At 39.7% G+C, this 21,162-nt stretch overlaps 1 protein-coding gene across 2 annotated transcripts; it reads left to right on the forward strand.

The window, feature by feature from the left end:
- The first annotated feature begins 2,148 nt into the window (after positions 1–2,148).
- On the forward strand, positions 2,149–18,210 carry AGA (aspartylglucosaminidase). 2 transcript variants are annotated; one of them, XM_056326412.1, is made up of 10 exons: positions 2,202–2,339; positions 3,387–3,466; positions 4,210–4,363; positions 4,967–5,079; positions 9,784–9,896; positions 10,905–11,016; positions 13,050–13,125; positions 13,947–14,054; positions 16,170–16,303; positions 17,120–18,210. In XM_056326412.1, the coding sequence occupies exons 2-10, from the start codon at positions 3,400–3,402 to the stop codon at positions 17,218–17,220; spliced, it is 978 nt and encodes a 325-aa protein (XP_056182387.1). In that variant the 5' UTR covers positions 2,202–2,339; positions 3,387–3,399; the 3' UTR covers positions 17,221–18,210. The 2 variants fall into 2 exon arrangements, with proteins under 2 accessions (XP_056182386.1, XP_056182387.1); XM_056326411.1 differs by lacking the exon at positions 3,387–3,466 and having other exon boundaries at positions 2,149–2,339.
- Positions 18,211–21,162: the final 2,952 nt, after the last annotated feature.

Below are 21,162 nucleotides of genomic sequence, written 5' to 3' on the forward strand. Positions count from 1 at the left end.
TCTTGAAGATCTAAGTATTGGGGAACAAATGGATTAAGGTGCATTTTCACTGTTGATGTAGGAAGAAATCACATAAAACACAGCTAATTTTTATAAAAAATACAAGCAAGTTTCAAATTCAAAGACGAGTTTTTAAAATACTTTATATCAGAGACAGAAGGCAAATCAAGAGCCTGGATGGATGTAGCACAACGGACTTGCAAAGTTGACTTGCACAGATACTGCTGAAATTCTCAGCTTTCAGCATGTAAGCCCAGAGTTTTATCGATCTTGCTGTTGATTTTACGAACTGTATCTGAGAGCAGTGTTTGATTTGTCAGTTTTTTCCAGTTAGCATAAAAAAATATTATATTAAATAACACTGTATACAGAGAAGCATGGATTCATTATTGCATCTGTTTCTTGCAGGAAGTCATTCACATTTGAGAGCCAGTTAGAAAGATACCACAGAACCCAGTACCAACTGAGTGTCTACACGGGCCTCAAAGCATAATGTTATGCTGTTTCAAGTTGTACAAAATATTCTCTCCACAGCTGTGCAGGCTCAGCCTGCAGATGCGACCATCACAGTCAATACTTTTTTTGAATTGCACCCATATCAAAGTGTTTTTCTTTCATAATGGTCCATTTTATCTGGCTAAAAGAAAACAATATTTGAAAAATATCATTAATTAATCAATTTTAGGAATGTGTTTGATTATATTTACCTCTTCACTTATTACTAAATTACTTCTCTGAAAATATTTTCCTGTTTTCTTTCTGCTAACGTCAATTGGGATCTGTATTTTGGCCCTTTTCCCTTCCCTAACAGCTTTACACAGAAACATGTGATGTAAGTAAGAACAGTAACATCAGAAATAAATCAGCTAACAGTACTTACCTGAGTAAAGGTTTCTCTAGACTACTTGTACTTTTGCTTTTGGGAACTGGCTGAAACCAATGCCATGCTATTACTACAGTCAAATACAATACTGTATTTTATTATTTTGGGATTTCTGTAATAAAGGACAGTATGTTTCTTTTGTGACAACTATTTAATTCCAAAGCCTGTGGATTGTTTTGTTATAATAAAAATAATATTGCTTCAGGCTTTTTAAACTAGCTTGGGTACACTTACAATTTATGCATGTCTACAAGATTCAGCTTGTCACACATGAGGTCCAAGTATCTCCACATACTATAAATACAAGACGAGTGACATTGCTGGTAAAGTGTAATTGAGTTTGGCCCATCAAATATTGAAAAGGAGCAACGAGAGTGAGCTGGAAAAGTGAGCTGAGAGGAAAAAGAAAGAAAAAAGGAAAGGCAAAGGGAAAGGCAAAGGGAAAGAAGCATATCTTGTTATTCACTTCTGGTAGGAGCAGAAGCCACGTTTTTTCTTGTTGTTCAGAAATAATAGCCAGCTGATGATCAGCGACTGCCTGAGCGTAATCAGCCCTGCCGAGGTGGGTGCCTCACGCTGACAGCAGGCAGGCCTGTAGGCCTGAGCACAGCCACACTGCTATGGCAACGCGTCAAGTGGCTTTAGAACTATTGCTAATGGTAATGAAAAGCTTGAACGGCAGGGGCAGGGCTAAGGTATTGCCTGTTACACATTTTATGATTTCTACCAAGCGAGGCTTTTGACAAATTCTTCCGCATTCACTACGGTAGATCCCCAAACGCACCCTTCGCAGAAACACCTCTGTACTGCTTTTAACGAGAACATACATGCTCACCAGGCGGCACACACACACACACGCTGCACGTGAATGCCACAAGCACCCTGCGCATGTGGCTTCTGCCCACCCTTTACCTGGGGTGCCCCCACCCCACAGCCCCGCAGCCCCTAATGTCATGCCTGGACTGTGCCCTGCACACAGGGGGCCTGGCCCAAGCACCCCCCCAGACACACAGTACATACAAGGCGCGTTTTAATCTACTCTGCGCCTCGGCCGTTGCTGGTGGCATGGGGGGCACTTCGGCCTGTCCTTGTCACAAACACGCTCCCCACGCAGCCCACCGCACGCCCCAGCCCCTGCGGAAGAGCACGGCCCGCCTGGGCCGTACCACCGCCCCGTGGCGGACAGCGCCCTGCGCCGCGGCCTACGCCGCCATATCGCTCCGCCGCGGCGGGGCCGTGCGCGCATGCGTTGCCGCTGCAGCCCGGTTCGCGGCGGTGCTGTGGGGGCCGAGCCGGGCGGCTATGGCGGTGGCGGCGGCGGGACGTGGCGGGGTCCGGCGGTGGATGGTGGTCGCGCCCTTCTTGCTCGTCCTGTTGCAGCTGGTGGGCGCCGCCTCAGCCGCTGCCCTGCCCGTAGTCATCAACACCTGGGCGTTTAGGAAGGCGGCAGAGACAGGTGCCCCGCCGGGGGGGCAGGGCCGGGCCGGGCTGGGCCGCACCGCCCGCTCGGCGCTCACGGTGCGCCCTGCCGCTGAGGGGCCGGCGGGGCGGGCACGGTGGTGGCTTGGAGACATAAATAAGCCTCTGAGGCGTGACTGCGCTTATGTGTGGCAAAAAGAAGCGGGCTGGGACCCTGCTGCCGTTAAACGGCTCCGCTAGCGGCGGGGCTGCTGCGCCTCGCCGCCTGCTTGGGAAGGGCCGCAGCCGGGCCCGGGAGGGCCGGGCCGGGCGCCGCGGTGCCAGCGGACCGCACAGCGAGGCCGAGCCCCGCCGCTGGCCTTGCCATAGTGCTGCTGTGGCGCTGAGCCCCGGGAAGCACATGGTTTAACTTTAAAGGCTAGGGAAAATGGGTGGTTTGGTTTGGGTTTTTTTGGTTTGGTTTTGTTTTTGAAAAAGGAGGTGAGGGGTGGTCGGTATGAGCTGTGGAAAAACTAAATTTAAAACATTCTTTTGTTAATAATGTGGCGTCCAGTCTTGTGGCCGTTCACAGCAGCATCTCATTTTCAGTATCGCCCTTCTGAGATTCGTCTTTGCCCCCAAAGATTTAGATAGTTCTGAACATGTGTTTTTGGAGTCCTGTGGTGTTTTGTGATGTTATTGCTAGTTGAAGCAGGTTTTCCTTGGCAAGGTAAATTAGTTGTGGGTACCGATTTTAAAAGATTTGTAGGCTATTTTACCACAGTTGAGTTGTAAATAACCCCTTATTGTAGAAGCCTTGCTAGTGAAACGGGTTCCTGTAAAGCGTTGTGTAGGTCAGAAGTGAAAGCTTGCGCTAAGGCTACTCACAGCAGTAACAGTAATAGGAATTGGAGCAGTACTGCTCACACTTAAGCTTCTAACAAAGACAAGCATATGCGGAGTTGGATGCTAGGTTTCCTTGGTGTGTGCGGCATTTGTGAAGATGAGGCTTCCTGAGATGGGTGAGACAGTGTAATAGTTTAAATAATACAGTTCTGCCAAAGAGAGCTGTGTGCTGTATGCTTCCACTGCCTCTCCTGTGCAGGGTCTGGCAGGTGATGGAGCACCAGAACCGGCACAAGGAGAGGGAAGCAGGATTGCAACTGTCGATAGCTGCAAGGTCAGGTATATTGGAAAATCTTGGCTGAGGTCCAGCGTTGTGAAATATCATATGTGCAAAGCCTTCAGGCCCGGTTTATTCAGATCATGTCATTTGGCATGTCTGTAATGTCTTACAAAACTGCACCATGAGCTGGGAGCTGGGTTCTAAAGAATAGAAGACTAAGGGCTGAACAGAAGAATATGGAGACTGTAATTTCTTGTATATAATTTCTCCTTTCTTTTTGTTCTTACATAGTTGCTAATGTAGGTTTAGATCTTTTAGATCACTGTGGTTTAGATCTTTTAATACTGCAGCTGGACACTTACTCTCTTACAAAGCTTTTGAGGACTGCTTGTTATAACTTTTTTTTTTTGAGACAAAAGTTTTGCTTCCTTCTCTCCCTCCTCACAAAAGGCTTTAAACGAACAGTGATAAAGTAATGGTTGATTCTGGGCAGAGGAGGTTATTTAATATATTGAAGTTGTGATGATTGTTAGTAAGTAACGCCTTCCCAGTCAGGAAAAAAGCTTCATTTCTCAATTAAAAACACTAATTAGCATGAAAGTAAAACAATATTTAGAAAAGTAATGCTTTGCATTCGTCTGAACATATTTATATTTTTACTTTATTTTGCCTATAAGTTACAGCTTATTTTTTTATCCACTGTTGTAGTGCGTCTTCATCATGCCTGTCTTTAAAACATTCTTTAAAGCCATAGTGGAGACGGTTTTCACTGGTGACTTTTAATTATTTGTATTGATTACAGCTTGGAGAGTGTTACAGTTGGGAGGTTCTGAGTTGGATGCAGTTGAGAGAGGCTGCACTCAGTGTGAGATTGACCAATGCGATGGGAGTGTGGGATATGGAGGAAGCCCAGATGAAATTGGAGAAACAACATTGGACGCAATGATTATGGATGGGTAAGAAAACTCCATGGAGCAAAGAGTGGTCTCTGTAATTTTTAGCACACTTTAACGTAAGAGTTGTTACAGAGGTCTTGTTGTTTAGGGCAGACTGTGGGACAAGTTGTATGTTAACCAGTGGAACTAGGAAAAAAACTAATGGGTAGAAGAGTGGCTATGAATCTTTACATGTAGTGCAGTAATTCAGCTCTAGCTACAACAGTTGCAAAGCAGATGGTTTGTAGTGTTCTAAGTTTTCCCTTTACATTCTTTCCATAAATATTTCACTTCTGGAGCAGCTGTCTTCTATATTTTATTCACCAGTTAAAGCTGTCCTGATTAAAAGTAATTGCAAGCGTGTCATTCGTGTTACCAATTACTACTGAAAATATTACTGTGGGTGGAGTTACTGTTACTTGAGCAACATCCCTGTGCCTGTGAAACAATATATGTACAAAGTTTTTCCCTACTAGTGTGATGCCATCTATCTATGGCACAGAACAATTAAAGCAGTATGTTAAAGAAGCAAGCTGGCTAATTTAGATGAGAACAGATTTTGTGTAATAAAAAATGTACAATTATTCTTGTCTTTTTAATAACTTAAGTATTTCTTGTTTCCAGCAACACTATGGAAGTTGGGGCAGTTGCGGATCTCAGACATGTAAAAAATGCAATTGGTGTAGCACGAAAGGTCATTGAATACACTAAGCATACATTATTAGTGGGAGAGTCTGGTAACTATTCCTTTAACTGTTTCCAAATCACACGCTCTTCTTAAAACACTTCCTGTTAAAATTGCCATATATTTGTATATACATATATATAGGTGGTAGAATTCCCTGACTATCAAGTTAATCTAGTCAATTAATTCAGAAGTGTTTACTCTCTTATTACTTGTGTATGAGTTAGGTTATAGTCCGTTATTTGGACATGAAAAGAAAAATATAATTTCATGCTCTTTCCACCAATTTAACTCCAAATACTGACTTGCAGTCCCAAGGCTTTGCTAATATCACTGATATCAAAGGTGTCAAAGTTGATTTGATACAAGACACTGTAGAAGCTGTTAGATGTAAATATTTTATTTAAAACTGTGGAGTAAATTTTACTAAGAAATGACAGAATTAATAGATGCTACAGTTACACTTTACTGTTTGGTGTATATTGAGCACTGTTGCGGTATTTAATAGTTTAAAAATATTACTGAGCACTTGAATTTAAAAAATTACATTAGGGGCTGTATTCCTTGTACAACAAAAGAATGATAGCAAACTGGAGGTATAGTTGAGCTTTTAAAATATGAGCTGCTGCTCTTAGAATAATGGCTTCAAAAAAGATGGACATTCCAGGAAGGTGTATGAGCAGTGAGTAGAAGGTTACTTGGCTCACAGTTAAGAATTGTTAAAGTGTATGTGCCTGCTTAGAAAGAATGTGGAGATAAGTGTGGAAATTGACATCTGAGCATTAAGGGTGAGTCAAGTGCTTTGAAATTGATAAGAAAAAATAAAAGATTCTTGAAGGAATTAATGTGTACAGAATGATAAATGCAACAGCAGTTTTTTTGATGGAGTAAAATAAAATTATATATAAAAAAAAGAACAGGACAGTGTTTGACAAGTTCGGAAAAGAGAGATTTGCAGATTCTGTTTAATTGGAGCAGTTGGCCATGATTACGTTACAAGTGGGTTTGGTAAGAGACTTCATAGGTGATACTGAAAAAGGAATTGGTCAAGTGTTAAACGGAGGAGGAAGAAATGCTCGTAATACTCAGTTCCCGACCATTGGTAGTTACCAAAATGTTTCTGACTTTTCATCAGTAGAATGGGCAGAAAGCATAGAGAAGATGAAGAAATGGAAGAATTAAAGTGCTGATTTAAAATATATTTTCCAAGCCTAATAAGATGGCTCTTTGCATAATGGAGTTGTGTGGACAAGTTATGCCGAGTCCTTGCTGTCAGTGAGAACTTCCTTAGAAGAAATTGTGTAGCAGTAGTGGCAAAAGACAGAAAAGCTGAAGATATATCTGAGTAAAAACTGGAGATGGTGATAAATGTTAGTGAATAAATCAAATCAGTGGAGAAATTGAGAAAGAATAATACTTCTTGTGGAAGAATGTATTTTCTGTGGAAATAGGAACTAGGATAAAGGAAACTATAGGTGTCTTTACCAGATGAAGATTGATAAAGTGATAATAGAACTGTAGCTTCAGAAGAATACCTTGGAACTTTCAAATCTGCATATGAGAGAAACAACGGTGTATTTTCTAAATATATTCACATTTTCACCAGAAAAGCTAGCTAGAATAGTAAAAACTTTTCATAGAAATGTTTATAATCTCTGCAGGCTTTTTTATTCAAGATGCAAAGTTGCTGTGTTTTTTCCTTCTTTTTCCCCCAATAATTAAACTGAACTTTTATTTTAAAATATTTAGTATATATTCCAGGGAAGTTTGCCTGTCTCTTAACTTCATTTCTATGAGTGGTTGACACTACAGAGGAAGAGGCAAGCTGTGGCATGTATTAATTTTTAGTTGATCATTTTTGAATGTGTGGCCTGGTAGCGAAATTTTAATGAAAGTAACGTGAAACTTTCATTTTTTTGTTAAAAGCACTGATGGAATCTGTTAGTGCCATGATACCTGAATAGTCTTCATAGTTCTGTTTACTTTGACTCAAAAAAAGTAGTAGTTTAGGTATTTTTTTTAAAAAAAAACTTCAGTATGTAGAGAACTTAAGGAAGAGGATGTATTACAGAATCACAGAGTGGTTGAGTTTGGCAGGGACTTGAGGTCTTCTGGTTCAAGCCCCCTGCTCAAGCAGGGCCATGTAGAGCTGGTTGCCCAGGACCATATCCCGATGGCTTTTGAATACTTCAAGGAGGGAGATTCCAAAACCTCTGGGCAGCTCTGGTACCCTTGGAGCGTAGAAGTGTGTCCTGCTGTTGAGAGGGAGCATCCTGCCTTTCCGTTTGTGTGCATTGCCTCTTGTCCTGTCACTGGGCACCACTGAAAAGGGCCTGGCTTGATCTTCTTTGCACCCTCCGTTCAGGTGTTATATATCATCCCCGAGCCTTCTCTTCTCCAGGCTGAACAGTCCCAGCTCTCTCAGCCTTTCCTTGTAGGAGAGATGTTCCAGTCCCTTAATCATCTTTGTGGCCCTTCCCTGGACTGTCTCCAGTATGTCCATGTCTCTCTTGGACTGGGGAGCCCAGAACTGGACACATTACACCAGGTGTGACCTCCCCAGTGTGGAGCAGAGGGGAAGGATCTCCTCCCTCAGCCTGCTGGCAACACTCCTCCTAATGCTGGATCCCAGCCTGCGCTGCTGCCTGCCTTTGCTGCAAGGGCACGTTGCTGGCTGATTTTCGGCTTGCTGCACCTCGGAACCAGGTCTTCTGCCAAGCTGTTTTACCGCTGGGTGGCCCCAACATGTATTGGCACATGGGGTTGTTCCTCCCCAGGTGCAGGACTTTACACTTCTTTTTGTTAAACTCCATGAGAATCTATCTGCCCATTTCTCCAGCCTGTTGAGGTTACTCTGGATGCCAGAGTAATCCCCTTGGTGCTTCACCCACTTCTCCCAGTTTGGTATCATCTGCAAAATTTGCTCAGAGTGCATACAGTCTGCTCCATTATCCAGATTATTAATGGAGGTATCGAATGTTACTGGGCCCAGTATTGACCCCAGCAGTGCACCGCTAATTACTGGCTCCGACTAGACTTCATACCACTGATCACTACCTTCTGAGCTAAGCCCTTCAGCCAGTTTTCAGTCCACCTCACTATCTGCTCATCCAGCTAATACTTAGGAGAATCTTGCAGGAGACGGTGTCAAAAGCCTTATGGAAGTCAAGGTAGACAATACCTATTGCTCTCCCCTCATCTACTGAATCAGTTGTTTCATCATAGATGGTCAGCAGGTTGATCAAGCATGACTTCCCTTTTGTGAAGCCATGAGCGCTGCTCCAAATCACCTTTTTGAGCTTCAGGTACCTGGATATGGTTTCCAGCGTTGTTTGATCACTTTCTCAGTGATCAAGGTGAGGCTGACCAGCCTCTAGTTCCCCTGCCTGTGGTGTAGCGTTTGTTGAACAGATACAGATAACAACACTAATCAGTTCTTGTGTTGTTAAAAGAGCCGCTTTCTCAATTTGTTGCCTAATTTCTTTAGGACAAGTCTTGGAGAAAGGCCATGTATACCAATGTAGAACTGAGTCTGGTGAGGGACATTCAGCGCAGAATGCTTAAAAGTGAGGAAAAAAAGGATTATTTTGGTTACTATCTGCCAAGAAATTTTCATGTTTGTCTCCAACAGATAGGAAAGTTTCATAATCGCAGCGTGCCTGACCTTTTCCCTTTTTGTCCTATCAGTATTTAGACCACGAAAAAGTTCAGAAAGTAAAAATTACCAATTCTGTTTCCTGGAATAGAAACAAGGATTCAAAAGTCATGAAAGAATGACAGACAAGCATGCACAACCACAATGTTACTTTAAAAAAAAACCAACAAAACCAAAAAAAACACCCAACCCCCCCCAAACACCTGCCTGTTTGTTCTAGAAATGGGAAATAAATATCTGTTTAACTGAAGCTGTCAGTTTTCTTTTCCTCTGAGTGCAAGAGACTTTTAATTGTGATGGTTTTTAAGGAAAACACAGAAAAGCTGTCCAGAAATAATTGAAAGCTTTTAATTCTTGGATTGGAGAAGCTTGTTTAGCTGTGTATTATAGTGACATTGGATTGGTGATACAGATTCAAGCATCTGAATCCAGCAACAGTAGCTGTTACTAGATAATACATACAGCTAACAGATGAAAGAACAGTTGATCTTTTTTCTTTTCTCTTTCCCTAATGATAAAAGCCATTCTTAGAAGTGCAGCATTCTTTCACTGCTTGTGTTGATATTTCTTTTGCTGCCTTGACACATACCGTATTAATTTTCAGAACAGGGAAGCAGTCACTTTTAAAACTGCAAGGAAGAAGTGTAATATGATGTAAGCTGGTGGATTGATTTCGGCAAGTATTGGTTGTGCTGCTATGTTAGTTATCTTTCATAAAAGGCTAGCTTTTAAGGAAAATATACTATTATTTGTATAGTTTATTTAAATATTTCTGTGAGATAGACAGCCCAGGCCACTCTTGCTCCAGGTTATTTGTGTCCAGTTGATTAACAGAGCTGAATTTGTTTCTCTTTCAATGGTAAAGCTTTCATGTGTTAGCATAGTTGTACTAAGTTAAGGAAATCTGATATTGCAAGTGGAGGGAGAGTTGGTTACTGCAGTTGTACATCACCATTGGCTGATACTGCTCCCTGAAGACATATTTCTCATCTTCGTAGAGAATGTAGAATTTATTGATTTCTAGATAACATTGCATGAATGTTTTATCATAAAATATAAAAAAAGTGACTAATGTTTTTGCTTTTGTTGTTGCTTTTCAAGCCTCCCTGTTTGCTGTAAGAATGGGGTTTCCATATGAAGATTTAACGACCCAGAAATCTCTTTTGATGTATTCACAGTGGCTTAATCAAAGCTGCCAGCCAAACTACTGGAAGGTATGGAGCAGTGGTGGTGGTGAAGGGGTCAGGTGGCTGTTAGAAAGTCAGTAATGCATCATTGCGCCTTCCTTTCAGTTTATATAAAGTAGTGCTTTCTGTGTGAAGAAGAAAAAAAAGGTTTTGCTTATTAAGCAGAACAAACTTGGAGTTACCAAGTATTTGGTAGACTTAGGAACAGTATGTTTCTAGCTTTTACTTCTTAGATTGTGTTGGTTTTGACCTTCACACAGTAGCATTTTGGTGTAGGAATTAATTTTATTTTTTTAGCTCTAAATTTGCACAGGACTTGTCAAACTAAAGCAAGCAGTGCGTGTATAAATTTCTGAAAGAAAATCTTGTAGTAACAGTTAAGGTCCTTAAATAGTTAGGTTTTATGCAGACCTGTGAAGACATCAGGTTAGTGCAGCTGTCGTTACACTTGCCTGTTGTGGTGAGGTTGGGTTGTTGGGGGTTTTTGTTTTGATTTTTTTTTTTTTTGGAGGGTTGAGGGGAGAGGATTGGTGTTACAGATTTCTACATGTTTGTACATGGTCTTCCTTGTTTCTTGGATATGAAATGCTGCATTGCTGAATCATTTTAATTCAATAGATACTGTGCTTTTCAGTTGTGAAAATATCTTGGCTATGGTACTGACTTGACATAAATAAAACAAGCTCAATTCATCTGGTGGATTTTTTAGCTTTAAAATTTTCTTCATTTTGCTGAAGAATGAGCACTGAGCATGTTCTTTTTTTTTTTTTTTTTTTTTTTGACCAGTCAGTTGAGCAAAGGCAAATCTTTAATTTGAACAGCATAACTTTCTAGTAGGAAACACTTTTTACTGACCAGAAGTCATCCACTACTTTTTAAGTGAAACAACTTGTAGGATTTCAGTACACTTGTATAATTTAAGTATTAGGCATCTAATGCCTGTGTGGTAGGTTATAGGTATTGATAGTAGTATTTTAAAATGTATCTGTAATGAAGCATAATGTATTACTCATGAAAATTACAAAATAATTACAGAATGTGGTACCAGACTCTTCAAAATCCTGTGGACCATACAAACGGCCTGAAAAAGTAACTTGTAAAGAAGAACAGACCACCTCACGAAGTGTTCATAATCATGATACTATTGGTAACAATTTTTGGTAACACTGATGCTGATTTATTTTTTTTCCTCATTTCCCTACAGATTAGTTTAAAGAAACTAATTTATTTTAAACATACTAAGTTTAAAGAAAAGTATTTCCTATGTGTATTATTTCCTATGTATAGTGGTTTCAAGATTCTGTTACTTATGTGTTAGAATGGGGTGTCTAAAAGTAGGATTTGATTTTGGTTTCTTTTGGTTTTTTTCCAGTGTACTGGCCTCACAGCCACTTGCTTCATTCCTTGCCCTTAGCTTTTGGTCATTGCCCTACTGCTTTTCCCTCTGGTACCTTGCCATAATTACTTGGGCAGCTATATATGCTTAGAAAACTGATCAAGGTTAAAAATTACTTTTCTTTTGGTTATGGTTAACTTAGGTCATGTCTCCCCTGTAGATGTCAGATCAGTTTAAAAGGCTTTGTAGCGGTGGAAGAAATGAATAAACAGTGCTATTGCCAACCGAAAGCAGTGTTTATCAAACAGCCCTTAAACTTATAAAATACAGCTTGCTTTCATTTTTCTTCTATTCTGGCTTTTGACTGAATCAGTAGATTTCTGCAGGAACTACTGTGCTTAAAACAGATTAGCAGTAGTAGTCCTAAAAACTTCTAAGAGTTTACTGATTGAAGACCGTTAATTGCTAAGCCTGTCAGCCAGTTAATGAGCAGATCAGAAAAAGGACTGGAGCAGTTAGAGATTCATGTCTTTCAAGCTTTATACTTTGTAGGCTTGAAACTTGCACTCTGGTTTAGTCTATGTTTTTCTCAGTTTAGCAATTCAGAACTTTTTGCCTGACAGTATTTGCAATACCAAGAATTAACAAGTTGTTTCAAGTGTAAATCTTCTTTGCTCCCAGTCCACCCTACTAATAACTAATTAACATTCTACAGAAGTCAGGCAACCTACCAAATTCTTATGTTGGTAGGTAGCTTTCTTTACTGGGATTTACAGTCTTCAGTATGTGCTAGAAGAGTGCGGTATCAGGGTGAGAGGGGAATCTGCTCAACACAGTTCAGGAATTGATGTATCATTTAGTCCTAAGCTGTTTTGTAGTAAATGATGGTGTTTATATTTGTACTTCACTGAACTTCAAGTTCTTCTACCCCATTGTTTTATAAATGAAATGTCTGCTTGAGATTTTTGAGAAGAGTCTTCATTCAGAAAGCATTTAGGAATTTGGTAGGAACTGATGACCTTTCTTTCTTTTTGCAGAAGCTAATGGTGGCCATAGACTCAGTGCCTCTATGCTTTTAGCTTCTACTGATCAGGAAACTTTTCTGTGAGAAGGAGGTACTGCTTAGTGAGGTCAGAGACAGAGAACTAGAATTCAGCTTTCTGAATTCTGCTTCTTGGCTCTCAGTTTGTACTGGAGTTTGATGCTAGCAGCAATTTCTGCCCTCTGTTAAAGAGGTGAAGTCTTGCTCTATGGAGAAGCAGTTGATCCCAAATCCTGTTCCAAGTGGTAATCTACATTTCTCTAACATGGGGCAGTGGCCTCATTACCAGCACAAAATTAGCAAGAGGTGGACTCATCCACACGTTTGACTGCCTGATACATAATTCTTGTTACTTTGGTAGGCAGTATGTCACCTTCTGCTAAATTTAAGCTCATCCTTCCAGTATTTTTTTAATCTCCCTGAAGTACCATTTATATTTTCTGAACTTTGTTGTTCTGGTCATACTGGTGCAGATGTGGTGACACCAGTTACTTGGTCTCTACTGATTAACATAGATGTGTATTAGGAAACAGTGGCTGCTCGAGCCGCAGTGTACAGCTCTGAACAGTGTGGCGGTCACTGTTTTAGATTCCTTTTTGAGCTCTTGTAATGCATCCAGAAAGTTTCCAAATGTGTTTTAAAAATAACTTGTTTTCTTTAAGAGTGCAACTTTTCTGTGTTTCAGGATATCATTAATTTGAATAGTCTGGGTATTGTGGTTCTGTTTGATAACCATAGTGCCAATTTAATATATTTGTTAGGAGTCTTTCTGAATATGTTTCAAACCTGTTGAACATTTTAGGTATGGTTGTAATTGGTGGGAGCGGAACTGTTGCTTCTGGAACATCTACTAATGGTGCAGTCCACAAAATTCCAGGGTTAGTGTCTCTGGTGTTACAAAAAAGCTTTTTCCCCATTTAATTTCCTATATTAAGCTTATCTAAAGGTTGTATGTTTTAGACTGTGATGATCACAAAATGGCCTTGCTTATTTCTGGGCACTGCCATAAATCCTAATACTGAGAAACCGATTCATTTGCAAGATGATTTGTGTTTCTTTGAAGGAATGCTTGTTTTTCAGCTGGCTTAATTCACCATACAGAGACACAACTGGCACAGTTGTGAGGCAGCTTGTAAGGCAAGGCACCAGAGACAAATAAGCATTTCCGGGAGCTGCACAGTCTCTGAAGAAATGTATATAGAATTGGAGCCCCAGGGCTGTGTTTTGTCTTTGAGATATTTTTTTTTTCTACCCAGTTAGGAATCTTCTCTGTCAACCAAGTCAGACAACTTCAGGATTTAGCAACAAGTTATTGAACATAACTAGTGTCCCCAGCTGTTTACTGTTGCCCACTGGCTGAACCTTACTGCTGTAGCTATAGTCAGTATAACAAGGGTTTTAGTAAAAATGGATTAAGCCTCAGGTCAGTCAGGTTATCACAGATCACTTTTAGTGGTAGTTTTAAGACAAGACTTTGGACTGCAGTGGATTCACGTCTTTACCTGTTCTGTTCTCTGGTGGGTTTGACGCTAACCCAGCTGGAGGCAGTAAGGTTGACAGAGTTGAAAGTGCGCATGAGTCATAAGCACTTGCCAACATCAGGCCAAAAGCCGTTACATTAATGCAATCCCGCTGGAATTAGTAAATTACAGTTTTCTGTAGTTTCCAGTTTTTGTGTTTTTTCCGTCGTTCACTACAGCCGTGTAGGAGATTCGCCAATAGCTGGAGCAGGATCCTACGCGGATAGTACGGCCGGAGGAGCTGCAGCCACTGGGGATGGTGACATCATGATGCGCTTCTTACCCAGGTTTGTCCTTAGGGCAGACTTTGCTAGCTTTCTCTAGCAAAATGTGAGCTCAGCAAATGAAGTAATTAAGAAGATTTACTGACTTACTGGCTGCTGAAGTGAGAGTAAAGGGAGGAATGGAAGGGGAAAGAACAGTAGCAGAATCAAGTCATCCTTATGATCTGTCTTAAAAGAAGTAACATCTTAAATATCTTGATGATAGATCCCTTAATACTGCAAAGCTGTGAGCAGACAGGCAATGAGTATATTCCCAAGCTGCATGCTTTTTAACAGAACTGATTAGCTTTCTCCTCTAAAGTGTTTTGTTGTAGGGGAAATAAGTGTTACAAATTGTAGAAAGGATGAGGGATGAGTCTCACGTTACTCAAGACAACAGGAAGGTGTCACTGCAGCAATCCTGTAGTTGCATCTAATTTAAAAGTGGAAGAGGTGTTTTAGTGCTGTGTCGTTGCATAACCTGCATAAGATATCGCTGTTTTCATCACTGAGTCTTGACAGCCATTCTTGTGGATCGGTCTCGCAGGAATGAGTTATGGAAGTCTGTGCTGAACATAGTGGGCACTGATGCTTGAAGGAACATGGAACAGTGGCCTTCGTATGACTTGAGTGCTTTTCCCGAAACTGGCAGTTACGAATGCCTACTAGCTGTTAATGTTTACAAATGTCCTCAATGCGTTTCAAGCTGTTCCAAGCCAGTCTTGAAATACAAGGCAGTTGACAACTTCATGAATTATCCTGAGGTATTAGATACCAACAGTAGTAGTGAGTTGAGCTCCGCTATGAGGTTAATCAATAAAAGCTTACATTACAGTTTAGCAGCCTGAAGGATTTGGGTGGAATGCTTAAAACATTTTGTGTTGGCACCGATGAGTTTTAGAAAACAACTCAGACTAGCTGGTTAATCACAGGTTCCTTGTAGATCCAAGTATTTTCTAATTCCATGCTATTTAGATATTCCCACATGAAAACAAAGAACAGAATTGACCTGCCAGAAGTAAAGGAAGTGTCAAACAAAGAGCTAATAAGAAATTGCTAATATTTTCTGCCCACCTTCTTTGAGATAGTAAATTCATACTGAGTATTTGATTAGCCAAGAGACCCCTGTGAAATATAACTTTATATTCAGGCAGTTGTCTTTAGATAACTTGAACCTATTTGATAGTTAGAATAAATCAAAGATAATAGGGAGTCTCAAAATGCAAGGAAAGTTCTCTTCTGCAGTACTTTGATAGTATCTGTGGTTAATACTATCTGTAGATGATCCTTAATGTAACAAGAGTTGCTCTTGGTATGTGCATCTTTCATCAAAACAAAATCTAGTGGTGTTTGCTTGTGAGTTATGTGTTATCTTTTAATCTTCAGGTTCTGAAAGAAGATGACAACAAAAGTAATGTTTTTCCTTCTGAGGACATTTTGGAAATGCAACTGATTGATCTCAAGCAATGCCCATATCATCTTTTGTCTGATGATACTGTAGATACAGAGGAAGTTAATTTTGATTACTCTTTCATTTAGAGTAAGATTGGCTTGCAAAAATTTTGGAAGTGGCTCAGAGTCTTGATCAAAACACTCTACCTTCATATTCATGAAATAAACTGTGTCAATTTTGAGGCTTTCAGAAACTTTTTCTGAAAAAAATTTCTAATGCTTACTGAAACGAGTAACTTTTCAGTAATGTAACATGGGAGGTCAATTTTCTTCGAAAAATTGTCTTGGCATTGGCCTTTTTGAAAACTAGTAATAGCTTTTAATATCAAACTTAATCATACAATGAAAAATAGAAACCGCTAACTCTTTAACTGCTGTTTTGCAGTTCTTTAGCTGATCTGTTACTTAGCCTTTTCTATTGCAGATGATCAGAGGGTTATCCCAGGCTTGGTGCTGCCTTAGAACGATAGATGGTATAGATGCCATCTTGCAGTCCCTTTTTAGTCCTGTTTCTAATTACTTTTCATGCAGAACTTGAGTAATAATTGCCAATATGAATTTTGGCTGAAGATTATTTATCGCGTGTTTCCATTATTCAAGGAAATCAAGGTGTCTCAAAGGTATTTTAGAATAAATAACCCAAGTATGGCTAACTGTTGCTGTGGCACTGTTGGTTTCCTTTTTTAGTTATCAAGCTGTGGAGTATATGAGGATGGGAACAGACCCAACAGTAGCCTGTCAGAAAGTTATTTCCAGAATCCAGAAGCATGCTCCGAAGTTCTTTGGCGCTGTTATATGTGCCAATACAACTGGAAGTTATGGTATGTATTTTGCTTAACAGACAAAGCTTGTTGACTCTAACGGTCACAGAAGTACAAAACCAAAGGTGGATTTTAAAGCAGAAGTTTTTAATTATCCTTTGAACACTGCAGCAATACCAGTCATTCATAATATCAAATGCCTGGTTAGCTGCGCAACTGTGTCCTAATGTGGACTCAAGATATTTGGATTTCATAGACTTTCACAAAATGTATGCAATTCTTAGTAAAAATCAAAAGTATTTACAACCTTCATGTGTTTTCCTGGACTGTATATGATTAATTTGAAGGTTTTAAAAAAGAATGCTTTTGCCTCCCCTAGATATGGCCTAAGGCAGGCAGAATGGGAATGCTAAGCATAGCTTCAGAGCAATGCAAGATCAGTCATTGTGCCAGGCATCTCATTAGTGAACCCTTAGATCAGTAGGAAATACAATTTGCTAATCAACACTGCTTATTTAGTTAGTCTGCTCATTGCTGTTCTTTGATCTCTTATTTCCCATAGCGCTGTGTTTAAGAGATTAGTGTTGGAGGAACTCATTAAGTTAATCAGGATTGAAAGAGAAAGAAGAGGTATTTTCCTAACTTAGGTTGCTGTTTTGAATTGTATTATAAGGGCATTAATTGCACTACAGCCATCAGTAGCACTGTATTTTTACTTAAAAATTAAATACATTCAAGATGTCTTGGGTTAAACAGATTGTAAAAGAATAATTATACCATTGTAGTAGAATTAGTAACTGGGTCTTTAGATTATAAAGTACAGTGACAAAAGACACTAATCAAATTATGCTTTTTTTTTTTTTCTTTCTTTCCTAGGTGCTGCATGTAATAAAATCCCAGGATTCACTCAGTTTCACTTCATGGTTTCTAGCCCTTTGCTAAGTCAACCAACTGAGCACGTAGTAGATTGCATTTAATTTCTTTTGGGCTATTAACATCTGAACTTGGAGGAGCAAAGTGCAGCGTTCCCCGGGTGTTACTTTTTAGAATGGTTGTTGCAAGTGTCTACTATGTCTTATGGTCTGTTTTCTTAAGAACTAAGTTGCCAAAAGTGATGAATAGTAACCATTGAACTGGAGCTTCACTTTGTCATTTAAAAACATTATTGACAGAAATCTGTGATAAAGGGCAGGGAGGGGGGAGGGACTACACTGCCTCTACATGCGAGATTTTTTTTTTTGAGAATATTTGTCTTCCTGAGATTTAGCCCAGGGTTTTTTTTTTTTTTGTCCTGAAAAGAAAACCATGCAAATACTGGCAACCAAGGAAAGGGGATTGAAGAGTAGTGGGGACTATTTCAAAACTTGAATTAAGAGATAAGGCGCATCTCCTTCTGGACCTTTCTAACTTGTTTCACAACAGCTGATAATACATTAGAATAGAGAGGACATCAAAGCATCCCTGGTAGTACAAGCCTTCAAGGAGTATTGCATTACTGGCTGTATGTGAAGACAAATGGAAATCTTCCTGTCACCTGTTTTTTGTAGTGAGGTTATGAATCGTAATCACAGTGATGTCCTTGTCACTAGTAGGCTATGTGCTTGCCCTCTGCTGCAGCACGTTTGCCCTGCCGAGGAGCAGCTGAATACTAGAGCATGACAGGTACCTGCAGCTAATGAAGCTGGTTCTGTCTCTTCCTTTTTCCATGTCTAGAGATGCCAGGATTCGTTTGCAATATAACTTGAGCATCTCGAGGATTGTTCCGTAGATATTTGAAGATCTGTTTGATAATTTTCTTAATCGGTGGTGCTGATCATTTGATTGAATCTTTGCTAAACTTCAGCTAGGAAAAGTTAATAGGGGGGAGCAAGTAAAATGAGCATGCCTTGTCATAAGCACTTTTAATTTTTCTTTGTCTACTTGAATAAAATCATTGAGTAATAAAAGCACACCTTAATGTATCATAAGTAAGTAGTTGTTTAGATGCTTGTGTACTGTGCCTTAGAATGATTGTTGCCTTCTGTTCCAAGTTGGTGTCTTTAAAAGCTGGAAAAAAGCTCTAATTAGAGCAGCCATCTTTAATGGCCTGCTGTTGAACTTCATCAACAAAGCAGTTTATTTGGAGGATTCACTTGTGTCGCTCGATCTTGAGAGCACAGAGTTTGCTGTAAGCCACAGCAATTCATCGGAGGAGCTCTTACTGAATATTCTGTAGTGGTTTAAGGTAAGTTTTCTGCCTGTCCTACCTGCAGCCCTTCTGGCACGGCCGCTTGTATCTTCAGGTGACTCGGGCAGTCAAGTGCAAATAGATTAATACAATCCCAATTATTGTTATTTTGAAGATGGCCTTGTGGATTGTGAACATAGAAGGTTCAGTACTGACAGCTGAGTGGTAATATCCCGAGCTGCTGCAGCTGAATCCACCAGGACTCGTCTTTGAAAGGAGTCGGGAACATCCATGGCTTGCTCTGCGGTGTGCTTGTGCCGCTGTGTGCTAGCTAGTGTGCGCCACCAGAGGTGGTGAGTGCCCCGGAACAGTGTACCTCAAGTCACTGTTCCAGTTGTAACTGTACTGCGTAGTCAGCTCGTTTGTATAGGAACACAAATACTTGTCTCCGTGAGACACATGTAGTAACACCTGTGGTTTAATAAAGTAGGTTGCTTTGTGATGCACAAGTAGTTACTGTAAAGGAAAGGATTAGTTTGTGTCAAGTATTTTAATAGAAAGTTAATTTGACAGTGTGTTGTAATATTTATAAAATGTACCATTCTGATGTTATGTACAGAATTATGAATTTAAAAATAGTGTTTCATATTTTGTCTTAAAAATATTTCTTTAAACTCAGTAGTAGTGCTGTTCTGCTACACTTAGCAGACACATTCATTTAAAAAAAAAAAAAAGATTTTCTCATGTACAAACCCTTGCCAAAAGTAAGCAAAAACTCCGACAGCTTCTGTTGGGCTTGAAAAAAATACCTTACTGTTTCTGATTCAAGGAATATTGTATTTTTAAGTTTTTACTATCCATCTTTTACCAAAAAAAAGCAGAAAAAAACCCTACAGAGAATACGGGTATTTGTAAGTTAATGGTACAGTTGAACGCATCCTGTCTGTAAAGTTGTGGGACTTTTAAGTCCAACTGTGTCTTAAGTTCATTAGCTTCTAGCTGGCCTGCTTTTTTCTATTTCTAAAACTTCTTACCAAATTATCACTTCCTCTGTTGTAGACAGAAAAAGAATCTTAGCTTCATGGTCTAACTAATGAAGTGAACTATGCCCTGTTTTTGCATGGCACTGATAACAAAGTAATCGGTATGAACCGTGACGATGTTTTGTATGCACTTACTGAGGAAAACTTCCCTGTCATTTCACCATGGGTAGGTTACCACCGAAATGCATCCTTTCATCTCTAACTGCCTCGGTTGGGAATAATTGGGATTTTCAGAGAATTTAAGGTTGGTCTTTCAGATGGAACCTGCAAGTAATACTATATAAACTGAAGTGAACCTGTTATCTCCTCACAGGGTAAAAACAACAGTGGTGCTGATTGATTTTTTTTTTTAATTATTTTTTTTTAAGCTTGGAAATTCTTCTATTAGCATTTGTTGTTTGGGTTAAGTGATTGCATGAGTTCTGTAACTCATTAACAACTCTGTTCATCCTTGTTTTGCAACAGAGTGTATGTGTAGGATTTCAGTTCTATTATCTGTAGTCTATGTGTGTGCAGAAATGTAAGCGATAGTTAAATTTACTCTAGCTCTAATATACAACTAGTAGTATGTTACACATTAAGCTCTAAACTACAGACGTTCTCACTGGGGGGTGTCTGTTCATTCCTCCACGTAACTTCCATTCCATTTACAGCAAAAGACCACCGCTGAAATATCCATGGAGCAGCTGTGGCAGAATGTCAGGATTTTGTGACTGGTTTTGTTCTTGTTGTTTAAGCTCCTGAATCAGGCAGCAAACTTTTTTAGAGGTTTGTGCGTTTAACAACATTGGCTGTGTTTTCATTTTCTTCTTCTTTTCCCCTGATGGCTGGAATCAATGTAGGTAAATACACCTGCTGGTGCAGTGCTCCCTTGGCGTGGTTAGCCGATACCTTTACAGTGACAGGTGGTGGTCTGTGAAATAAAAGTAATAGCAACTTCAAAGTGTGCCAGTTGTTCAGGGAATTCCTGTTACTGGTGCCCTTTTTTTTTTTTTTTTTTTTTAATAGAACACAGGAAAAAAAATCTTTTAAAGAAAAGGTTTTGATTATACTTCTCTCAGTAGAGCTTTACAAAAACAGTTGTATTGTAAATGTCAGGGGGGTTCGTTTGTTAGAAATGGTGATTTCAGAGCTCTGCGTGGAAAACGCTTTCATGCTTTAGATGAACAGGAAGTTTCTTGTCTTCACCCTCTGCATACTTTCCAGGTAGACTGAAATACATTTTGGCTCTAATTCTGTTTGTTGTTAAATTATTATTTTGATTGCAGGTGTTCTGTAAAATACAAAAAGCAGTGAGCTCTGCCACTTGAATATAGCTGTGAAGTTGGGACTGCATTTTATGTTTCTACTTCCTTAGTATTTGTTATTTAATGATCCTAATGGAGTAAAAAATTCAGTTTAGCAAGAAATCCAGTGGCCTTGGTTTATTTGAATATTCATATCTACAGATGGGAAGAACCCAAAGTTGTTACATTTCTGAGACAAGCATACAGAGGTGGTTAGAGAGCCTCACCCTGCCAACGGGAGGAAGGCTTTTTGTGAAAGTGTCCACCTGAGTCTGATCTTGACTCATTTGCAGACACTATTTAGGCTTTCTAGAATCTCAGGGTAACTGAACAAGAAAAATGCACCGTGATACTCTGACACTTTGATTTTTTGTTTTCGTTGTAACAACATAAAAATGTTTAAGATACTTCTCTGTTGAAGGT

The sequence above is a fragment of the Falco biarmicus genome, chromosome 1 (genome assembly GCF_023638135.1).
Source record: "Falco biarmicus isolate bFalBia1 chromosome 1, bFalBia1.pri, whole genome shotgun sequence".
NCBI classification, from domain to species: Eukaryota; Metazoa; Chordata; class Aves; order Falconiformes; family Falconidae; genus Falco; species Falco biarmicus.